The sequence below is a fragment of the Pelobates fuscus genome, chromosome 10, assembly GCF_036172605.1.
Source record: "Pelobates fuscus isolate aPelFus1 chromosome 10, aPelFus1.pri, whole genome shotgun sequence".
Taxonomy (NCBI): Eukaryota; Metazoa; Chordata; class Amphibia; order Anura; family Pelobatidae; genus Pelobates; species Pelobates fuscus.
In genome coordinates, this window is record NC_086326.1 from 70,862,242 (window position 1) to 70,885,557 (window position 23,316).

The window sequence follows — 23,316 nt, forward strand, 5'->3', positions numbered from 1 at the left end:
CATTAATAGGATCAAAGTTAGTTTAGTGATTTAGGTGAAATAATATTAGAAATAACCAAAGCAATTTATAGTACCACTAAAGAGAAGAAATGTTTTACTACCCATGTAGTAGACTCGCTTAATACTACTAGGTTCCCTGTAGATATACACAATTTCTCATTCACTTTTGGGAATCTCAAGGGAATAATGATGCATATTGTCATGGCAACACATCTTTTGTACATAGGAGTTCAAGGATGGTACATTGTTGCTTCTTCCTGGCAAAATTTGCTTTGGCAAAGCCCATTTATATGAAGCTGCTTCCTCTTCACTCTGGCTAACTGAAAGTAATTGAGAAGATCCTGGAAACAAAAATTATACTCTCTCCATCATTGTAAAAGTCTGAAAGGGGTGTTAACAAATTTATAACAAAGCCAGAGAGAGTCTCATTATATTCTAGTGTTAAAGGGCTACTTCCAGAACCATGCCCAATTCAGTGATTTAAAGTGGTTATTGTTTCCCGGAGTTTGTATGTGCAGTGTCTTGCTATGATACGCTGCAGTTAAGGACTGTAACCAAACTGCAGCCAGGGGTGTGCTTACAGGTCTGGCAGCATCATTGGGGCATCATTAGGCAGCCCAGAGATAGAGTTCTAGGCTGGCAAATGTCAATTTTGTCCATATTTCCATGCTGATGCTCATTCATTATCTGTTTAATACATTATGCTCTTAAATATGCGTTGAGATTGATTAGAAATACCAGGGAGTGCTCTTGTTTTTCATGTTTCATAATTTACATATACACATACATGCATATAAACGTGGTGAAGATATTTATCTCTCTTTAAAGAATGCATTTTGATCAAACCGTACAGATTTATCCAGGAATATTAGAGATACGATTTGCAAACTCAGCCTCATGAGAATGCACGAATACTGGAAAGTGCTAACTGTAGCTTATCTTTAATTAAATGATCCTGTTTTAGATGCAGACTTAAGCCTTGACACCGCATCTTTGTTGCAAATTTCCTTTAAACATGGCATTTGTAAGGGTACAATAGGAAGGTAACCTAAAACTGTAATTGTACAGAGGCAAGATGAATGGAGGAGAATCCATTACCATACACATGAATTAAATAGCTTCAAAATTGACACATTGCAGTTGCTAAAGGAAAATAAAGGGATTTATTTACTTAAAGATGAGGCGATAACTTTGCTGCAAAATGTTACCAAAATAGCAAAGAGGGTAACAAAATACAAAGCCATCTCCACTCCAATCCTAAACAGATAAACCCACAGAAGTCAGGGTGGAGGTTTATGGGAGCAGTGAGAGGTTGTTTGGGTTGACAGTAAGAGAAATGGCTTCAAGAAAAGGTACGAGGTAATAAATTTGTCTGCAGCTGTGATAGAGAGAAGTAGGGTGGTAGAACATTGATGGAAATAAAGAAAGCGAGTGACAATAGACTGAGAAGGCAGTATAATTGTGCCAAATTGGCGATAATAAGAAAAGTCAGGAAAGAATAGAACACCTAAGGTGTAATGTTGAAAATTAAAAATGAGGGGTCCGAATTACCCCATCATCCTCACCACCTTGTTTCATCAACTGCTTCCATGTCATGTCCTGTTTTCCAATATCAATCGGAGAGGCAGCTGACAGAATTGTCCCTTATTATTTATTACCAGATGTGAGTGCTGAGATCATGGCTCCCTGCCTGGTCAGTTTTTGTTTTATTTAGTTCCCATATTTTGGAGGAAACAGATTTGTTTTCTTGGTACGTCTCGCATGAGTCAAAAAGTGGCATTTACAGTCTGCTGAGAATAATCTAGATATTAGAAATGTCATCTTCTCATTGACATACAAAACACGTGCGCTCTTTTTGCTTCTGTATATGGGCCTGACAGAGCTTCTTGTATAGCTTTGCTGTATATTTCATGCTAACCGCACAACAATATTTAATGAGGTGAATAAGCAAAAAGAAATGAAAGGTAAAGAAAAAAAGGTATTTGCTTTTCAATGTGTTCTTTTTAATGTCAGAATTGGGATACTAGCCTAGAATACAATTGGCCTTACAGCGTTAAACAGGGATTTACTTTCATTTTTAATAAAAAGCAAACCTTTTTATTCTTTTCTGTTACAGGTTTATATTGCTTGTCAGTCCATGCTGATAGTGCTTGTTGGAGCAGTTCCTGCGTACCATATTGACAGTGAGGATGTAAAAATCGATAAAGACGACGACTTTACTAAGCATGTTCGATTTGATGCTAACTTTACATCTATTGTTTCCGAAGTAAGTAACCTTTTCTGTCGGGACGATACTTTGCTACGTACTATGATTTAATTTTGAAAATGTAATATAAGCAATGCTTTTTATTCTATTTTATTCTTTGTAAAATGTTATTACTGTTAACCAGTTGTGCTTATACGGATTTTCACCTGCAACCCATACATTTCCATGAGGATAAACAACCCTCATAAAGTATGTATGCTGGATTCAAATGACGATGTGTTAAGATTATAAATACATTTATCACTGACTTAAAAGGACACTCCACATACCTCAAGCACATTAGCTTGTTGAAGTGTGAATAGTGTTTCTTCCTTTTTTTTTCATTTTATAAAAAGTGCAAATTTCAGACAACTGGTACTGTTACTTCCTGGTTTGGCTAGCTCAGTGGAGCTAAATTCAAGAGGCAGCAATTGCTCAGAGCACCTACCTTGCAATGACTTCTCATTGAGCTACATTGAGAAGTCTCTGATTGGACAGCCACTAAAAGTCTGGGCGGAACAAGAAGAGGAGGGCTTGCAAAGTCTGCAGGCGAGAAATATGCAACTTGGCAAACCAGCTGTTTTTAGATATAACCCCAATGGAAAAAATGCCTAATTAAATGCATGCCTGTTTTTATTGGATGTATTTCTACAATTAAAAAACAAAACAAAAAAAACAACTTTTTTTTCCATTGGCGTGTTCCTTTAAATGAATACATGCCTTCAATGCGAAATAACAGAACAGAGCATAAGGTATGTCAGGGAAAAAACGGATTCTAATCTTTCAAATTACTACTGTTTATATAAAAGAATGCCCCCACCCCCCCCCCCCAAAAAAAAGTTCTTCAAATATGAGAAAAATGTGTCTGTAACATGGTGAATTTATCTTTCTCTTATGAAATAAGTAGCCAGAATTGCATAGGATCATCACCTTGCATAGGAAATTGCATGAGCAATCTTTTTTTACATGGATACCTCTGATTAAGAAACAATTGAATACACATTCTTTATATATAGGAAATCTGTTCCCCGTTGGCTATCCAAATATATTTATTGCACCTGCTGGAGGTATGCTTTGCGCAGCACTTACTCGGCATGGTTCGCCTATCTTGTTTAGAACACAGTGCACCAAGCTGGGCAGGAATACATCAGAAAAAATATTGTCTGAATTCTAGACATGAGATGTAAAGTTTCCCTCTGTGTTCTCAAAGTCCAATCCTCCTGTGATTCTAAAACCTACACCGACCACGAAAGTTAAAGCTCTTATTTATGCATTGGTGGAGCTGTCTAATAATTAGACTCTAATTAGATTGCCACTGGCCTTAGTACTCTTACTCCACTCCACGCTGTCCATACCAGCCTACAAAAGATCGATACCTAGGCATCTCATTAATGCTGCAAAGTACAAAAAAAAACACTCCACAGACTTCTCGCATAGTTAATTTTTTACCTTATGTCATTCTGTCTGTAGTTCGGAGCTCCCACTGAGCGGTGAAAAAGGGGTTAATGGTCATATCCACACAAAAGGTATAACAAGCAGCTCCTTATTTTAGAATGTTCAGTTTATTTCTGAATACTGTAAAATAAAAAAATCTAAATCCAAACATAGTATGATGCGACAGAATAACAAATCTTAAGCAAAAAAAAAATATATTATGCTTTACACTAATAAATGATGGGCAAGGGGGCGGGGCCTGACTGCCGAGCAGACTGGTCGCACTCAACCAGAGCTCCGTACGAAGACCGGCTAACAAGCGACTTTTCCCCCAAAACTACCTCACCAAACCTTCCACAACGAAGCAGCAGAGTAGTGGGGTGACCCCCGAGACTCAATTTGCCGGATTGCCGAGCTCGGAGTAGCGACCTGGTGCAAATACGGGATTGCGGCCTACCAACATATGCAGGCGCGGGAGCGGCGGCCGACCTCCACGCCAACAACTCAGCGGGAAAACGCTGCAGCCCTCCAGACCCCGTTCACCCCCCCTGGCCGGTGAGGGATATCCCGGCACCACCAAGCGACGGACACAACACGTCCGACCCAAGAGTACCTAAACGGTGAGCGAGATACCCAGACCACATAACTTGCAAACAAGCGAGGCGCCTGAGGCCCAGCCAAAATGGCCGCCCAGCCAAGACACAGGAAAAAGTCAGCGGTCAGCCGTGCCACACTCCACCCTCTGATGGCCCTAGACCAGCAGTGCCTACAATTCTGCACAACATTGGTGGACAGGGGGATGACCTACCAGCGGGCTACACAATTGGTGGCCTCGTGGCTAAGACCAATCACCCGCAGACGTCACTACGAACACCCAGCTCTGGCCTTCCAGGCGGCCACCAGGCAGCGCAAACGCCAAAGGCCGGCATGGCGGGAGCACGAAACGGGCGCACACACCAGCCCCCTCGCACAGAAAAGCGATACCACCGAACAGACCCTAAGGCCCAGCACTCTACCTGAAAATGGCTGCAAGATCTCACCAAAGGCCCAGGAGAACCGGCAAGCACACAGGCGGACGCGCAACGGCCCGAGCTCCCACCAACATATCAGCGAGTACTCACCCACGAGAGGTCGGAACCACCTGATGAAGAAGCAGACAGCGGCAACGAAGACGGCCCTGACACGGCGGCACATAAGGCAACATACAACACACCGGGAACTGCCGACGCCAGGGAATGGACTTGCTTTACAACCCACTCCGCAGCCTGAAAACAGAAGTCACTCTCCCTGGCTATCGGGAAATTACTTGTCAGGCATAGGCTGAACTGTCTCTACAACCGGTCAGCCACACGGACTAGAGCCATACACGCTCTCCAGTTCCTTACCGCCAGTGGTATTTTCTCATATTTTCCCCATATGATTGCCTTTTCTCCTTATGTTTTTTCTTTCACCTTCGTCCCCAAGCAATGTTTAATAACCTTATAGCCTAGCATGTTTAATAATGAGGTACCAATGACAAACATAGCGTTTCATTTATTTGCGTTCTTTTAATAGAAACTTCCTTATATAAGCCTGTTCTAGAAACCTGTTTTGGATGCCTGTTTCACTAGTCCTATCTCTTTCTCAGCATGAACCTGATTGCAGGGCCTTGCTAAAAATAAGATTGCATGTGTCTTGTCTATATCCTCAGTCACGCCTCTGCATACTATATCCTACCAAGTACACATAGGCTACCTCAACACTCACCTTAACAATATTGGCAGTTACTGCCTATGCCATAAGCTTGATTACACGTTGCCTTTTACCCTACTCGTTTCAGCTTTATAGCAAGATTCTCAACGAATATAATCCTGGCATATGTACGACTGTTAGTCCCTCTCAGGCATGTAATACCTAATACTCAACTTGATCATACTGTAAATAGATCCATCATAAGCCTGTTTATTAAGCTGTTATATATATAAAAAATTGTGCAAATGTTTCATGCCACTGCATACCATGTGCAACAATTGAAATACGCTGTTGTGGCGACTGTCGAAATATTGTGACTATTTGCACTACCAAAATAAAGAATTTAAAAAAAAAAAAAATAAATAAAAAAAAAAAAAAATAAATGATGGGCAATAGATTTTGTTCTCTGTTTTTATTACCCATTATGGAGATTGTGATACTTTACGTTTTATGTAATTTGCACAAAAAATGGACTTTGCCAGCTCCTAAATGCCATACTCCCAATGCCCTAGTTGGATATCAAAGATGCAATGTTGTGAATCACAGTCCGGAAAATAGAAATCTGTGTTCCAAACTGAAATGTATGTTGGGAAAAGACTTTAAGGATGAAGACTCCGATTGTTTTTTGGAAAAAAGACTATAAAAATTGCACACTAAACCCAGAAGGAACAAGCATATAAATAAGAACCAGTCTTCTTATACACTTAGGTGGTGCTGAGTGTTATCACCATTTTGAGTGCACCTCCTGATATTCTTTGGGTTGTCTTTTGCTATTCTTAGGGGATTTTTGAGGAGAACACTAAGGAGGGGACTCACATTTGTGCATTAGCAGGTTTTTGTTCAGTTATTTAAACAGATATTTTGTTTTGCTAAGTTAGCCAGGTTGGGGTAACTATGGAATAGTTTTTGATTCTGATGTTTTATTTATATTTTTTAATTTTATTTATACTTTTGGGGTATTTCCAAACACATTCACCTGCCCTTCAGGAATTGATTGGTTGCCTATTTGCCATTTTGGTTTATGCGACTTATGTAACTACCGTATTTTAAAAGTTAATGCTTGCAAATCCCACCCTCCCTCCACATCAAATTTCTTTTTTTCTTTTTTTATATTTTTATTGTTTTCACAATATAAACGCTTATATCAATCTGATTTGTGATAATGCAGGGGTATAAGCATCAGTATATGGAGGTGCAGGCATTTTGACGCCTTCGCAGAGGCGGATTTGTCATAGCCTGTGTAACATAACATATTGGTTCATAATCAGTTGCAGAGGCTTGATTATAGTTATTTGAGTGATTACGCTTTATCTCAAGGTTACATTAGCAGTACATTAAACCTAGCCTATTCCTCAGCTGTTAGCCTTGTAACTATGTCTCCGCTACTAAGTTCACATTGGGCATTAAGCTTTGTGGTACTGTGTATTGTTTCACGCAGTGATGAGCAATGTGAATGTGGACATCCTTGTTGCGGTGTTAGGCCAATTGATATTAGATGATATTACGGTTTCATAATTTAATAGTTGACCCTGTTGGGTGTGTATTTGCCTGTGCCGCTACTTTTATGTCAACTGAGCAATGCAATTAAATTGGTTTACGGCTACATGTTATAATAACTTAGTTGTCGTTTCGGTATCTAGTGCCGATCGCTCAGTGTTATCTTGTAAGTACTCTACAAGGAATTATGCAATACATGCAAATTAATATGTACACAGGCAAGTGTTCTTTCATAACAAAATAATCCTCTGATATGCACGGTCTGATGTAGGCTGTTGCTAACAATGCAGTTCTGGTAAAAGGGTTGTACATACTACCACATTATTTAACATGCTGTACTCTGTATAGTTAACTGTGTAAAACGTAAGGCTGTAAAATAAGAACTTTAAACCTTTTGTGGCAGAAGCGGTGCATTTGTCTGGCATCGTGAGGCTATAGTAAATCATACCTATTAGCATTATTATAAATTGCACAACAGGCATGCTGGGAAATAGATGTACAAATATTAAAGAGTATATCTTATGTACCAGGGCTTATGCGAAAGGAAACCTTAGCATGGTAAGCCCTAGCAAAACAGATTCGAAATTTTAACATATAAGTCACTTCGCTGGAGGGGGCGTAATGGCGCCCGGCGTGATGAAGCCGTCTGATGTGAAATTGGCAGCCTTCTTCATGGCTTTTCTTCGGACTTCCCTCTGGTATGACCTCCCCATGGCTACCTCTGAATGATACTCACATGGTGGGTCTGCTGTACCCCCCTGAGTCTCTCCGGTTCCCCCGGGTGTGACAGTCCCCCCCCCTTTTCTCCCCCAAGGCAGGTTTCCGTGTCTTTAGGGGGCACCACCCCGCTGTGGGCACTCGGAGACTGGAGCTGTCCGGCGGCCTCTCCACCTTAGAGTCCGCTGGGTTCCCGCCTCCTGCACCTCCCCAGCTTCAGCAGGGCCTCCCTGGGGCCCCAGCCCTGTCTTGCCTCACCCTCCTCCGGCCACTTACATGTTGCCGACACGTGCCCTCCGGCCACCGGTCCGCCGGCGGGCCCGCGCTTCTCAGCCCCACCGGGCTCACAGAGTTGGGGGCTGTTTTCTCCCGGACCACCACCAAATCCAGGGTTTAGGGCTGGCTCTCCATCGACCCGTCCACCGCCCGGGGGAGTCCAGTCGTGAGTTCCTCCGTCCCTGGGGTCCAGGTATCCCAGCGCGGGTTTCTGCTGCGTGTGCGTGGGTCGCCCTGTGGTGCTGTGTGGGTACTGTGTATCCGTCGGCCATTGTAGCTCAGTGTACAGGAGCATCCTGCACCGGGTGTGCCTCCTCCTCCAGCCTCCGAAGTTCCAACTTTTGGTCCGGGATCACCCCACCGGCTGGGTGGGGGGGGGTAGCGGGGCCGGATCAGATCCCCCGCGCCTTACTTGCGCGCCGTGGGTCCCACTCATGTAGCGTGGTTCAGGCCTCAGGGGTCGCTGTGTGAGCCGAGGGTTCAATATGTGCTCGAGCGTTGCACTCCCCGGTTCCTCTCCGCCTGATCTCCTCTCTGGTTTCGGTTTTCGGCAGGTATCGTGAGTATTTTATGTGTTTCATGCTGTTTTATGCTTTTCTCTGCCGGAGCCGGCGTGGGTTGCAGCCGCTTGGCCCCCCCCCTTTTTTCCTTTTTGTATATGTATAATTATTTTCCATTTCCACTCTTTTTAAATAGAGCTAATGTCTTCTTTTTTTCTTTTTTCAGTACTGGACTTGGTTAACCAGTCATTATAAAATTCAAATAAGCTATAATTTGTGCTTGTAAAGTTACTTTTTCTTACATTTTGTATTTCTTCACTTTTGTACATTTTACTCCTATATTTTATGATGATAAAAATTTATACTTAAGAATTCTGGTTTCTTAGAGACTAATTATGCAAATTCACTTCGTACCCTTGTCATCGCAATGTTTGATCATCACCTCTAGGCCATTCGTCTGCCAGTGGGCATATGTTCTCACTACATCTGTTTTTAACCATGCCTTGTACCATAAACTGGGCAGAAGAGCTCAGTTGCAGTGTGTTCTTTTTGTGTCTATGGGGATAATTCTGATCTATGAAAAGGAGGGTTATGGCATGAAACCCCCCAGGCCTGTCATCCATGGCTACATCAATCTTTTCATTGCTGAGGATGTAGTTTTATTTGCAGTGATATTCAATATATGTGCACTTTTCTGACAGCAGAATGCTTTTTTTTTTTTTTGCTGAAAGACAAAGTCTATCTATTTTATTATTAGGTGTAACTGTATATAGCAAAGGACAAATTAGACTTTGCTTGTACATATTTTCTTGACATGTCTTCCAGGGTCATATTAAGCAAATTTGTACTTGAAGATGTTCTCTGCTGAGAGAGAAAACAAAGTGATGACACCTGGCTCCCCTAGATAACGGATATTAAATTGCTGTCATCTGGGGGAGCAGGGAGTGGATTGATTAGTACTCGCCTTGTTTATAATTGTTCTAAATATATGAAATTGTATATCTGCCTTAATGCAAGCAAGCTGATTTTTAAAAAAATGTTTTAAAGAATTATATTGACCTGCCATAGAAAGTTTATTTTGGTGACACATTTCCTTGTGTTGTGCATTTTTTTTTATACTGTTGCAAGTACACCCTATATAATAAAGAATTCATGGGGATTATATTCTAACTTGGACGTAAACAAGAGAGTTGCAAAATGTAGACCAATGTAGAGTTGGGAACTTGGTGATTTAGAGAACTATTTGTGCAGCTGCCTTGTCAGATCAACTTGTACCTGGGCAGTGCCCATGATGGGTGTGTGTTCCCAGAAAAGGGTCGAACCTGGCGTAATTTATGGCCTGTCTGCCCTGCCCCCAACATACTGGACCATGCAGAGATGGTCTAATGATGTGCTTGTGCCAATCTAGACTGTCCCACCAAAAATGGGATGCCTGTTCTAGTAATAGCTAGCTATCTTTGTCTAGCTTGTGGCTTTGAGTTTGCCATTGATGCAGTTTGTTTCCCTGATAATGTTCCTGCCTGTAAATGGGTTGTGTTAACACAACCTTTTTTTAAATGTAATTTATAATTTATTGGAATGGAAGGGATGTGACTTAGACAGGGACCATGTTAGTGGCGCACCCTAAATCATGGAGGGAGTTTTCGTTATGAAAACTGTAACATTTGAAACATGCCAGCCAAGCAGCTGCACATACCAAACATTTCATGGTTTTCATTCTTGTTGAGGGTCTACTAATGGGCATCCCAAATCCCGAGTAGGCCTGCCTCTACCCAGAGCACAACTGAAACTCTCGTTGATAGGCTCAAATGTTCAGAAAATTCTCATAGTGAGCAGGGTGAGTGCTCTAAAACATGCTTGCAAACTGCACTTTTTCCTCTTTTGTCCCCAGAAGACACTTTGAATGTGGTCACAGGTAACACATTTTATATATGTTCTTCTAAATTTGGGGCTGTCAGTAAGCTTTCCTGCTTACTGTTAGCCCCATATTAACACCAACAGTTTTTTGTCATTCCATCCAGCAGTTACTTTTTTTTTTTCCAATTTATATTTTATTAGCTTTGTGTAGGAATTATAATTTTTTTCCATTCTCTGGGATTTCCATAAGAAAATCAGGACATTACATTGGATATGGGTATGGGTACATGTGCCAAGTGGTATATCGTGGCTAAAACAAACCCAAACATTTGGGGAAACCAGTATGGCGTTTTTCCATTGTGCACTGTGAAGATCATCCATAGAGCTCCAGTGAGTCCTCATTGTGGTGGTACGGGCAGACCTCTAGGAAAGTCTGTACAGGTCAAAGAATTCAGATTTGGGCTCTGGTAGGAACTCTGATTGCTGGGGTGGTGTATATCCTGCGGATTGAGGTTGCACTCGGTTCCCTACTGTGTTTCAGACTGTTCCCTCCTGGTCCGACATCTGTCGGTCGCTCTGCAGTTTGCGCTGTTGGTGCCGGTCGTGCTCCCTCCGGCAGCCCGATTGCGCGGAGGAATGTCTCTCTGTGTCATCATGAGAGGTGAGTGTATGTGATGTATCCCCATTCGAGACCAGCAAAGATCCTCTGCTCCCCATCGGTATTTTATGGAGTTGCCTCGTAATCTCTTGGCATGAGGGGCTAGCCTCCTCTTCTCTGCAAGGACGGAGAAGGGAAGAGCTCTATATAGCGTGATCTGATGGCCCTCCAGGGTTACAGTGCCCAACTCTCTGGAATGCAGTTTTTTCCGTTATATCTCTTGTGACCTCTATTACGTCTCTTGGTGCTGCCGCAGGGGGAGTGGCAGATTTCCTCACGCAGAACACAGAAATTATGCATGGCGGTTCAGAGCTCTCTCTAAGACCCATGGAGCCTACCACCCTACGCACAAATGGGAGAACATCCCCTTCACCCACAGTCTCTAGTATCCCTATGAATCTAAAGTTACGGTGGCGATGCCGAGATTCCAGAGACCGCACTGTCTTTGTCAATAGTTGTACCTGATCTGTGCGGCTCTCTATTTGGCTTTGGTCTCACATGTTTGCTGATCTCTGGAGGCCTCCCTCTCCTCCATTGCTTGTACCTTCTTCTGCACAGTGCCAACTTCGGTCTGGGTCTTGAGGAGGTCTGACTTCCAGAAATGTCGCAGGCCCACAAGCAGCCTCTTTATGTCCCCCTTCGTGGGAGGTGATACGTCTTCCTCCAACTCAGAAGAGTTGCATGCTTCATCTGGATGTGGAGGGGTAAGAGATTCCTCCTCCTCCTCCTCCTCATTGGAGTCTTCTAAAATCTCCAGGGTGCTCTGAGCCCTGGGCGCCATTTTGACTTGTGGTGACTGTGCAGGACTAAGGAGAGCCTGATGGTTGTCTCTGGGTGCTTGGGTCGCTTGTGCTTCCGGCCCATATTGTCCTCTGCGGGGTGCTTCTAGAAAGTAGTCTTGAGAATGTTTGTTTATTTGTGGCTGAATTGCCTCTGGTTTGTGGGATCGGAACGGAGCGTCTTGTCTGCTTCCTGGTTGGCCTCCTGTTACTTTTTTATATGCTTGAATTGTAATAAAGAATTTTGTGTTTATTTATTTTTTTAATTATTATTATTTTTTAAATATGCCCCACTTATTACCCCATCATCTCTAGTATCCAGCGTATAGAGGCAAAGCTAAAATTTTCTATATCTATCTAATCTCTCTGCAGTTTTCTATAATTTCTGGCCTGGAGCCTATATTTAGTAAGCTAATAATATGTAAATGCTTCAGAAGTGTTTCAGCTTGAACACTCTATATCTGGAACGGTAAAGCTGACATCTGGTGTGAATGGGAAAAACCCATACAAAGATATAATTTATCTGGAATCAGGTTTTTGAGTGTATCATGTTTTGCGGGTCAAGTTCCATGTTCGCACATTATTGACAAAAAAAAAACAGTTATACTAAATATGATAATCCTAAACTAGAGCGATTTAAATCAATGTCATCTTAAATCATGAAGGATCAAAACGTGTAGTATGTGCATATTAAACCATTTATTATACTGTTTATGTGCTCTTACAATAGATTAATTATATACACTATAGCTTATTTAGCACTAGTACTGTATTATGCTTTTTTTTTTTTTTTAGAAGAAGCAGCCTATTATTCTAGAGGCCTTTACATTCACATTCCTATAGGAAAACTTTAATTTTAAAAATAATATATTTTAGTTTGGTGTTCCTTTTTTTTTTTTAACAAATGGGGACAATAGAAAAAATAGAAAATCTTCACAATTTCTGTACATGGGGAAAAAAAACAACCTTTTATTTTGTTTTGGTCCCTGGAGCCTTGTATTAATATTAAGAGTTCCTCCTTGATGCTTTCTGAGCACAATCTGATCAATCCACTATATTAGCAAAGAACATGTAAAGGGAAAGCAATCCTGAAGTCACTTTAAAGCTGCTTTCATCTTCTCAGCAATGACTTGTTTGGATTGTGGTCAAATTATATTAAATGGCACTCCACTGACTTGACACGTTTTATATTCTAAGTGGAACATAACCATATGTGAATTCTCAGAGTGAATGTTTTATTTATTTTTTATTTTTTTATGGTTGACGTTAATGATTCAGAACAATCATATGTCCGTCCGTGTTTAACAATTTGTATATTGTGTGTTTTTGCATATTTTTCATAGTAATTGCATTATTTCTAATGTGTTTTATTAACTTTGCTGCAATACAAGTATGCTGTGGCATTAGGGGTTACTCCAATAATAACAACCACTACAGCCTGGTCTCTAGAGCTCCCGGTAATGAGACAAAACTTTGAGCAATGGTTTGTCCCCACAGGCTTCAAAGCACCCTGGTGGTGCGGTGACATGCTTCCGGCTTCCACAGAAACCGTATCTTCCGCCATTCAGTGACTGAGAGCGTTGGCTGAATGCCCTCTGCCAATGAATGCAATTCTGTGCAATAGTTGCATAGAATCGACATTAAACAGCTAGGAACTGTAATTCAGGGCTGACCGATGACAGCCCAGTGAACTCTGTCAGCAGAGGGGTTATTCTCCATATGTGAAGCATTTCATGCCAAAACACTGCAAATGCAGATTATAGGCACCATGATCACTTCAAATCACTGAATTGGTTATGGTGCTTGGAGTAACCCTTTAAATTGTGTCAACATTTTTGTGATGTATAGTTTATCTCCTATTGAGTCTCTATTGGAAGACAAACCTGGCACTGGGTATTTTTTTTATAGATTGCTTTGATTCTTCAGGGTTAATAGTAATTGGAGATGTCCCTTTAGTACTGCTGGGGAGGCAAACAACTATTTGTACTTACAGGTTTGTTGTAGGCTTTTTATATCCATTCCACCAACTTTGAGAAATCATTTATGATTATGCATTGGCTATCATTAAATGTAATGATCATTATTCCAACATCTAACTTTTGAGAAGATTACAGTGGTCTCCATTCTACAGTGGTCTTTCTGAATGTTCCAAGCTGAATTATCTTTAGTATATACTGGGAATTTTTATGATCCACTGAAACCAGGAATTGTAATTGTAATACAATCTCAAGTATTTTTTGTTAAATAGTCATAGATTTGTATGCAAGTTAACAGCATCCATCACTCATCTTCTGTTAACTAAGTATCTTTAATAAATAATTTGTTCATGATGCAACAATAATTTCTTAGCGATGACTTGACGTTGTGCTTTAGAGGCTCCTTCATAAATAAGCTGTACTCAAGTTTTTGGATGTATGCACGCCTCTTCTCCTAGGGAGCATTGGATTTGCCCCCGGCTCGAGAGGAGGCAGAGTGACTAGCCGCTCCAAGGGAGTCTCTGCTCTTGGATAAAGGTAAGTAGGTTTTTACTGGAGGGGGACAGGGAATACAGGTTTGTATTTCTAACCCTACAGTGTTCCTTTAAAAGGACACTATAGTCGTAAAAACAAGTTTAGCTTAATGAAGCAGTCTTGGTGTATAGATCATGCCCCTGCAGTCTCACTGGTCAATTCTCTGCCGTTTAGGAGTTAAATCACTTTTCTTTCTGTTTATGCGGCCCTAGTCACACCTCACCTACACTGACTGACACAGGCAACACGGGAAAAACATGGTTTCATTTTCAATCCGATGTTAACTTGCTTTAGAAGTTTTTATCCACTGTTCTATAAATTGAATTTTAATCACACACAGGAGGCTCCTGCAAGGTTTAGCAATGTATGAACAGTGCAGGAGATATGACATTCAAAATTAAAAAGAAATTACACTAAAGAAAGTATAAACATTAGATCTCTTGTTACAGGAAGGGTTTTGGGAGGCTGTGCAAGTCACATGCAGGTGTGACTAGGGCTGTATAAACAAAAGGATTTTACTCTTAAATGGCATAGATTTGAAAACTGAGACTACAGTGCATGTTCTATACACAAAAACTGCTTCATTAAGCTAAACTTGTTTTGGTGACTATAGTGTCCCTTCCAGTAAGCCATACTATTCAGTCACAGAATATTTACACTGCCAGTTATGTGTGTTTATATTTAGCTCAGAAACACTGTATTATTCTCTGAACTCGTTCACAAGCAGAATCTAATTGCAAGATAACAAATCTCATCCAGTTACAGTAAAGAAACATATTCCCCAGGATCAGCTTTTTATGTATTCTATGTGAGCAATCTTTGCGGGATAAAACAAAGTGTAAATATTGTAATGGACGCGCAAAGGGAATTGCAGAGCCAGTCATCTGCTAAATTTAATGAGAAGTAAGAGTGGTTTAGAAGCATGAAAGAAACAAAGCCCTAAGTACTCTAAAAGAATATGAAGCTTTGGAAGATTATGATTTCTGTGATCAGTTTTCTTTTGATTCAGAAGATGGGTTTATTTTTTCACATCTGTTTTCTGCAGGGAACAAAGAATGCAGGGACAATGATAATTCATTTTCTATTAAAGATATGGACTCAGCGTTATAAAGCACTCAGTTGGAAAAAAAAATCTGAAAATGTTAAGTCCCAGATGTATTTTACGTAGGTATTCTCCTGGGTGAATTGAAGTTTAGTTGACCAAGATTAAAGTAAAGTTACTCCACTTTCAAAGCTTTACCCCTAAAAAACAAAAACAAACAAAAAAAATGTGTTATTTTCTTAACCCCTTAAGACCGCAGCCAAATGTACAAGTTGTGATCCAAAAAAAACGTAAACAAAACCTGGCATTTGCGCTATATGTCTGTCCAACCGTAATTCACCTCTTTCATATTAAATGCACCCACACTTATTATATATCATTTTATTCAGGGGAAACAGGGCTTTCGTTTAACGTCAAATATTTAGGTATGGAACATAATTTAATATGAAAAAAATATAAAAAATGAGAGAAAATAAGAATTTTTAAAATTGTTTTAGTTCTGCGTGACATTTTAACTGTGAATGTCAAAATACTGTTTTTTACTGCAATACAATACACATATTTGTATTCAGCGATGTCTCACGTGTAAAACAGTACCCCCTATGTACAGGTTTTATGGTGTTTTGGGAAGTTACAGGGTCAAATATAGCGTGTTCGCCAGATTGGCTACGTTGCCTTTGAGACCATATGGTAGCCCAGGAATAAGAATTACCCCCATGATGGCATACCATTTGCAAAAGTAGACAACCCAAGGTATTGCAAATGGAGTATGTCCAGTCCTTTTTAGTAGCCACTTGGTCACAAACACTGGCCAAAGTTAGTGTTAATATTTGAAAATGCAAAAAACTAATTTGAACGCAAATTTTGGCCAGTGTTTATGACTAAGTGGTTACTAAAAAAAACTGAACATACCCTATTTGAAATACCCTGGGTTGTCTACTATTGCAAATGGTATGCCATCATGGGGGTAATTCTTATTCCTGGGCTACCATATGGTCTCAAAGGCAACCTGGCGAATTTTAATGTGAAAAAACTGAACCGCATACCTTATATTTGACTCTGTAACTTTTGAAAACACCATAAAACCTGTACATGAGGGGTACTGTTATACTCAGGAGACTTCGCTGAACACAAATATTAGTGTTTCAAAACAGTAAAACGTATCACAACAATTATATCTTCAGTGAAAGTGCCATTTGTGTGTGAAAAATGCAAAAAATGTCACTGTCACTGACGATATCGTCGTTGTAATAAATTTTACTGTTTTGAAACACTAATATTTGTGTTCAGCGAAGTCTTCCGAGTAAAACAGTACCCCCCATGTACAGGTTTTATGGTGTCTTGGAAAGTTACAGGGTTAAATATAGTGCTAGGAAATTTCATTCCCTGAACTTTCGGCCTGGGTTGTCAGGCAGGTCCTGCAAATTGTAATTAATAAAATGACCTAATTATGTAAAATTATTACATAAATATATACGTAGAATTATTATATATATATATATATATATATATATATATATATATATGTATATGTGTGTATATATATATATATATCTATATATAGATATATATAGATATATATAGATATATATATATATATACGTATATAATTTTTTTTTTTTTTTTTTTATTTATATATACGTATATCACTAAATATATAGTATACGATATATACGTATATCACTAAATATATATATATATATATATTATTTCGTTCTACATGTATTTTGATGTCAATATATATATATATATTAATTTTAAAATACAGTTAGAACGAAATTACGCATGTTTATATATTTTTTATCTATTTATTTTTTATTATTTTTTAATCTTTTTTTTTTAACGTATTTATATATTTTTTATTATATATAAATATATATATATATAATGAAAATTATATATTTAATCAATATCATTGTACGTGTATTTTGATATTAATATATATATATATATATATATATATATATGTATATATTAATATTAAAATACACGTAGACAGTGTATGTATATTTATGTGTATATGTGTATATATATATACTTAGATCATATATATATTTATTATATATATGATCTAAGTATATATAATCTTATTTTTACACTGTTTTAACATTTTATTTTTCAGACAGCAGGTGGAGTACCTGTCATTACAGGCACTCCCCCTGCTGGCATTGACATGGACTCTGGCTATGCCGTCCATGTGATCGCGGGGTCCTCACAAGGACCTCGCGATCACATGGCCCTGGGGGACCGAAGAGGACAGAGGGGGACTCCCTGGGCTCCCAGGTAAGTCCCCCATACCGCGATCGCCGGCGTGGGATCGCTGGCGACCGGGTAAGTACAAAAGATCGCAGGACGTTTATGCCATCCTGCGGCGTTTAGAGCCACCAAAATAAGGACGGCATAGAACGTCCTGCGGTCTTAAGGGGTTAACTTTACCCTTTTTCTTGATTCATATGTAAATAAATGTAGGTGCTTAATCATCTGCATTCTACTGCCTTTTTAAAAAAATAAATAAAAAAAAATGGTGATTTAAATTGAGCTTCCGATTCAAATAACTGATAACTATGAGACATTCGTCATATCTTGCTATTGTAGATTATCTAAAAAAAAAAACAAAGCCTATCAGACCATATGTTTAATAGTATGAAATAATTCCGCACTGGTTCTTCGGCATCAAATTTTATTAAACCAGGCATCCAGCCGAGAGGATGTTTCATGTGAAGTGCCCAGAAGTGCCCAACAGGGGATTGGAACCCTGGACTCTTTCTGCCTTAGTCCTGCTGTCTTGCCTCTACACCACACTTCAGTTCTTGTTTCTGCCTAATGTTTATCCTCGCCTTGTCTCCAGCAACCTTCCCGTGGCTGCTTCTGTCTATCTAGCCCACCTTTAGCAGATCATTAATTAGCTGGGTATATAAGCACTGCCTCACTCTGGGAACTTTGTCAGTTCTTTGGCTCTGGTTCCTGTATTTGTGTTCTTGATCCAGTGTTCTCCAGACGGCTCCTGACCTTGGTTTATCTTATCGTTTATCCTGACCTCTGGCATCCTCTGACTTTGGCTTCTCCTCGACAATGCTCCTGCTTGTGTCCTTGCCTGTACTGCGACTTGGAGCTATATCCTGCACAGCCCCCGTGCACAGACTCAAAGCCCAGGTGGCCTCGTATCTGGTCACTTTGGTCTGTGTTAATTTGCAAAGGTGAGGGTATATCTCTGCATACCGGCCTCCACATCAGGTAAGATCCCTGACACAAGGCACTAAAGTGCCAAAACATTGCCAGGCCTGCTGGATGTTTTGTTGAATAAAAATTCACATTGAACAATCAGAGTGCGGAGTTATTTCATACTTTATAACATTCATGGGCTCTTTCACTCTAACGCTAGAGATGTCCCGAACAGTTCGCTGAGAATTATTCGCCGGCGAACATAGCTTATTTGCGGTCGCCGCGGCGGGCGAACATATGCAATGTTCGGTCCGCCCCCTATTCGTCATCATTGAGTAAACTTTGACCCTGTACCTCACAGTCAGCAGACACATTCCAGCCAATCAGCAGCAGACCCTCCCTCCCAGACCCTCCCACCACCATGACGAATAGGGGGCGGATCGAACATCGCATATGTTCGCCCGCCGCGGCGACCGCAAACAAGCTATGTTCGCCGGCGAACAGTTCCCGGCGAACTGTTCGGGACATCTCTATCTAACACTTATAAATCGTGTGCGTATATATTTCATATATAGCGTACATATATTTGTTTTTTGAGTTTATGGTTTTCAGATGATTGTATGGGCCAGTCGTGATCATGTTTTCTAATATCCACAAGTTAGCGGCAAAATAAACTAATATGCATTATTCAAGGTTCAATGCTTGCTTTCTCAGATTAGTGTGTGTAAGAGACGTTGCGTTTTAGAGTTTGGCAAGTGGCAAGTGGTTTGGGGATGATTTCCACTCTCACACATTGAGAACTCATTAAATAAATTTATGGTAGCTTAAGTGAATTTGTTCTCTGCTTCTGAGGTCACCCTTATCCTGCCTGATCTTGTATAGCCCTTCAAGAGTGCCAGCTTCTTCAAATCAATTTATGGTCTTGGCCAGAGCTGATCTAGACACTTACCCTTTGTTGTTGGGTAACGAGCTATTTAACTCTGAGAACATCCAACAAGGACAGGTTTGTAAGTTGGTAGGTTCTAACACAGGTTTACACACATTTTAATAGATTTTGACTTTAAATAAAAAGTCCTTGCTTTGGTGACAGTGTCCTTTTCTAATTAATTTAAAATGTATTTTTCTTTTATAGAGAGTGCTAGATATATATTAATGGAAATTTATCTTACACATGTTGATAAATCGTACATTTAATTGTAAACAGCTACACTAATTATGAATGTCTGCATGGTTTTACACATGTTAATTTAAAGAGAGGATGTATAAGCACCATAACTCATGCAACCCACTATAGTGGTTAAGGAACATGGAGTGCCCTGATGCTCTCCCTTAGTAAATAATCAAGCCGTTTATATGCTGTGACGCTTACCTGGATCCCCTGGCTCCTCTGGCCTGGGCCAAAATTCTGAAGTATCTAAAGTGGAAGGTCCCCCTATTGATTCATCATTGCCATCACTGGACTAATTGCCATTTCTTATGACAAAACAGTAAAGGAGAGTAGACTGGTCTAGAGGCACCTTTGAGGACCCTGGTAAATGTCAAACTGCCAATTGCTAAAAGAATACCTAATTTGTTCCAAATTCATTCAAAAAAGGACTTATTCGTCCCAGTACCATTTGGGAGATTCTTTTTTTGTCATGAATATAGATGGCTCTTTGATGCGAACTGTAAATTAGAGAGAGAAAAAAAACTAAAAAACTAATTTGATATGTAAAAGGACTGCACTTAGAAGGCATCCAAGAAAATAAAACAGGGGAGCAAATCTGCTGGTACCGGTTTAATTACTGAATGTTAAACGTGGCTGTAAAATACAGACGAAATAAATACAAACAGACAAAGCATAAGTATAAGACAAAGCCAATACACATGTAAGAAGTTTCTTTTTAAACATGACTGGGCTCTTGGGTTTGGACTGAGACTTTGGCTTTCCTTCTCATCTTGACAGATATATTGGTATTGACCTAGGAGAAGACTTTTCACACTGTTGCATGAGTATATCCTTTTTGTATACAGCTTTCCCATAAACGACTACAGGTGTTTCCTGTCATCTACAAGGTAACTTCATGATTTTCACTTTTCTCATACACGGACTTGCATATACCAGTCAGGTTATCAGTGGAATCTTAATGTGTTTAATCTAGAGATTATTACAGAAATTGATATGTACATACCTCTAGCCCTCCTGGTGACTTTCAATCTGCACCCATCACACTATCCTATGTGCATCTTAGTTTGTGGATTTCACTACACAGTGGATCACACACTAATTGAATTTGGATATCTGAGTCTGGGGAGCAGAGCAGGAGATGAGATCATTATATTTTACAATCCTGGTAATTATTATCTGACAACTGTGAAACTGCTGTTGGCAGCATTGTTGATTCGCTTGGAGCGGATTAAGACAGGTTAATATTTATATGGGGAATAATAATTCATAGTTTCATCTTAATAATAATATTTATTACATCCATATAAGTTTCATAATTCCTTGCATATCATTTTTTTTTCCTATTTATTTTATAGGTTTATATAGGAAAGCTCTATTAATATTTGTGAACTTTTATATACGGTGCTTTGGTTAATCTGATGTGGTTACCTGTAATTTTATAACTATAATTACATTTATTTCCTCCCTGATTATTTTCGACAGGGCCCTTCATTATATTCATTTTTATTAAAGTGTATGTTGTTTTCTACAAATTTTTTTTTTTTTTTTTAATGCCTCAGCTGTTGCTAAAATTGGTCGATTGCGAAGCTCCGTTAAGTTAAAATCAAAGCTAACACTATCTTGCTTTGCCATATGCAATAGTTACAACATGAATATCACAGTCATGACTATCAGGGGATGTAAAAACAACTGTTGAGGGTTTTTTTTCCCCCCTGAATGTTTTGCAGCTTTGTTTATTCTTCTTGAAGTTATCAGGTTTTAAAGTTTTCTTCTATTTTGATCGATGTCTCTTTCAGAGGGCAGAAAAGGATAATGCAAATATCACAGTGTACTCTTTATATGGGAAATATTTATCACCATTAATTTTCCAAGGATAAGATGTGGAGGAAGAGTTTTTATATTTTGTGACATCAGAACAACATGGGCACTTAATTTTACTTTACTCTTGCAAGGCTCTGTCTTAGGTAAAGGGTACCAATAACTGTATCTACACCCTCTTGCACATGGAGTGTATGAATTGGTGCCCTTGGGTAAGTCTTTCTTGGTTATGGTTGGATGAAGTGAGCTTCCTTGTTTCAGTACAGGAAGAAAAGGTGATATAAAGACTGTACATTGGCAGCAACGGAAGCGACAGAACATCAGGAGTTCAGAGAGTACTATGTTGAGAAATGTCCGCTTAGGACAGTGCTTTTGCATATACAGTAAAGGGAGTGTGTATGTGAGATCACATGTGGAAGGCACAGAGCAACTGTCATGAATTCACTATCCAACTCACAAGTCCTAGGTCAGAGATAATCCAAAAACAGAAAAGAACATAGTACCGGGCTTTATGTAATCGAGAAATAGCGAAAACGATAACAGTAACCAAGATCAGGATAACGGAAATTCGGGAGGACGATATCACTAGCCAGGTCTGGATTACAGAGTTCAACAAGGTAAAATAACATGTCAAGGTCAAAATACCAGAAAATCAGAGAACAAGAGGAACTCATGACAGGCAAAGACTAAGGCGATGGAAAAACCTTATATACATTTGGGTATTGTCTGATTGGTCCCCGTCACTCCTCAACCCGAAAAAATTCCGGACATTAGATCGCAGGCATGACATAGGTCCATGGGAATTGGAATTGACATCACACGTCCGGCAAATATATTTTGTGGAACTCTAACACATGCAGCGGCCCACATGTTGTCTAGGTGGCACCCTCAACTACTAGCTGCCCAATTCTGTGCTAGTGAAGAAGGAATAACAGTAAAAAAGCACTGATCTGGTAGCACCCATGATTGCAACTGTCAGGGTACCTGTGGTCTCTACCTCCAAAAGAGGTAGAGACTTAGCTGTTCCACCATTCAGACGGTCTGATGACTCCCTTCCCCGCGGTCTATCCGGTCATGCAAGGCCGGCCGCGAGGGAGTGACTGCCTTTTACACCATCTAGGCAGGAAGTCATCATCAGGACACTCCCCCGGATCGACCTGTCAGTCAATTGCTGCAGGACCAATCAGGACGTCTCGGAGGTGTGGTTACTGCTCTGAACAGGGTATTTAACAGAGCTTCCTTCATTAGCTCATTGCCCTGTCGTGGTTCTAGCTTGGTCTAGTCACTCAGTGCTTGTGTATTCTATTATCCCTTTTGGTTTTGACCCGGCTTGTTTACCTTACTCTGCTTATCTCTGTTACCCTTGATTCGGCTTGTCTCTCGCTTACCTGTCTTCTGTTACCCTCGACCTCGGCTTGTCTTTGACCATTCTATACGGTACTACTTACGTTAGTCCGGCCATTCTAAGGTCCGGTATACGTATCTGGCTACTGTTTGTACTCTGCGTGTTGGATCCCTGTCCCGATCCTGACATTACGACAGGGCCAATGGATCCTGCAAGTACAAACAGTCAGCTGGCTTCTCCTGATCCTAGGTTTGAAGCCATGGATCTGTCAGGGTACCTGAGGTCTCTACCTCTAAAAGAGGTAGAGACTTAGTAGTTTATCCGTCCAAACGAGCTGTTTCCTTCGTTCCTCGCGGTTCATCCAGTCACTTAAACACCGACCGCGAGGAATCCTTTTCTAGCGGTACGCTCAATACGTGACGTCATGACGCTATCACGAGCGACCTGCCACTCAAGTGTCCGATATCCTATCGGTACTTGTCAGAGGCGTGTCTACCATCCGGAGCCAGGGTATTTAAGCTTACTTCTCACTTCAGCTCATTGCCCTGTCGTGGTTCTAGCTTGTCTAGTCACTCAG

General features: G+C 40.2%; 1 protein-coding gene across 1 annotated transcript in view; it reads left to right on the forward strand.

Moving 5' to 3' along the window:
* Positions 1–23,316, forward strand: part of LOC134575308 (solute carrier family 22 member 15-like) — a 229,344-nt gene that overhangs the window by 21,409 nt on the left and 184,619 nt on the right. The window contains exon 2 of the mRNA XM_063434584.1: positions 2,117–2,266. Within this exon, the coding sequence (XP_063290654.1) occupies positions 2,117–2,266 (150 nt within the window). The remainder of the gene's footprint in view (positions 1–2,116; positions 2,267–23,316) is intronic.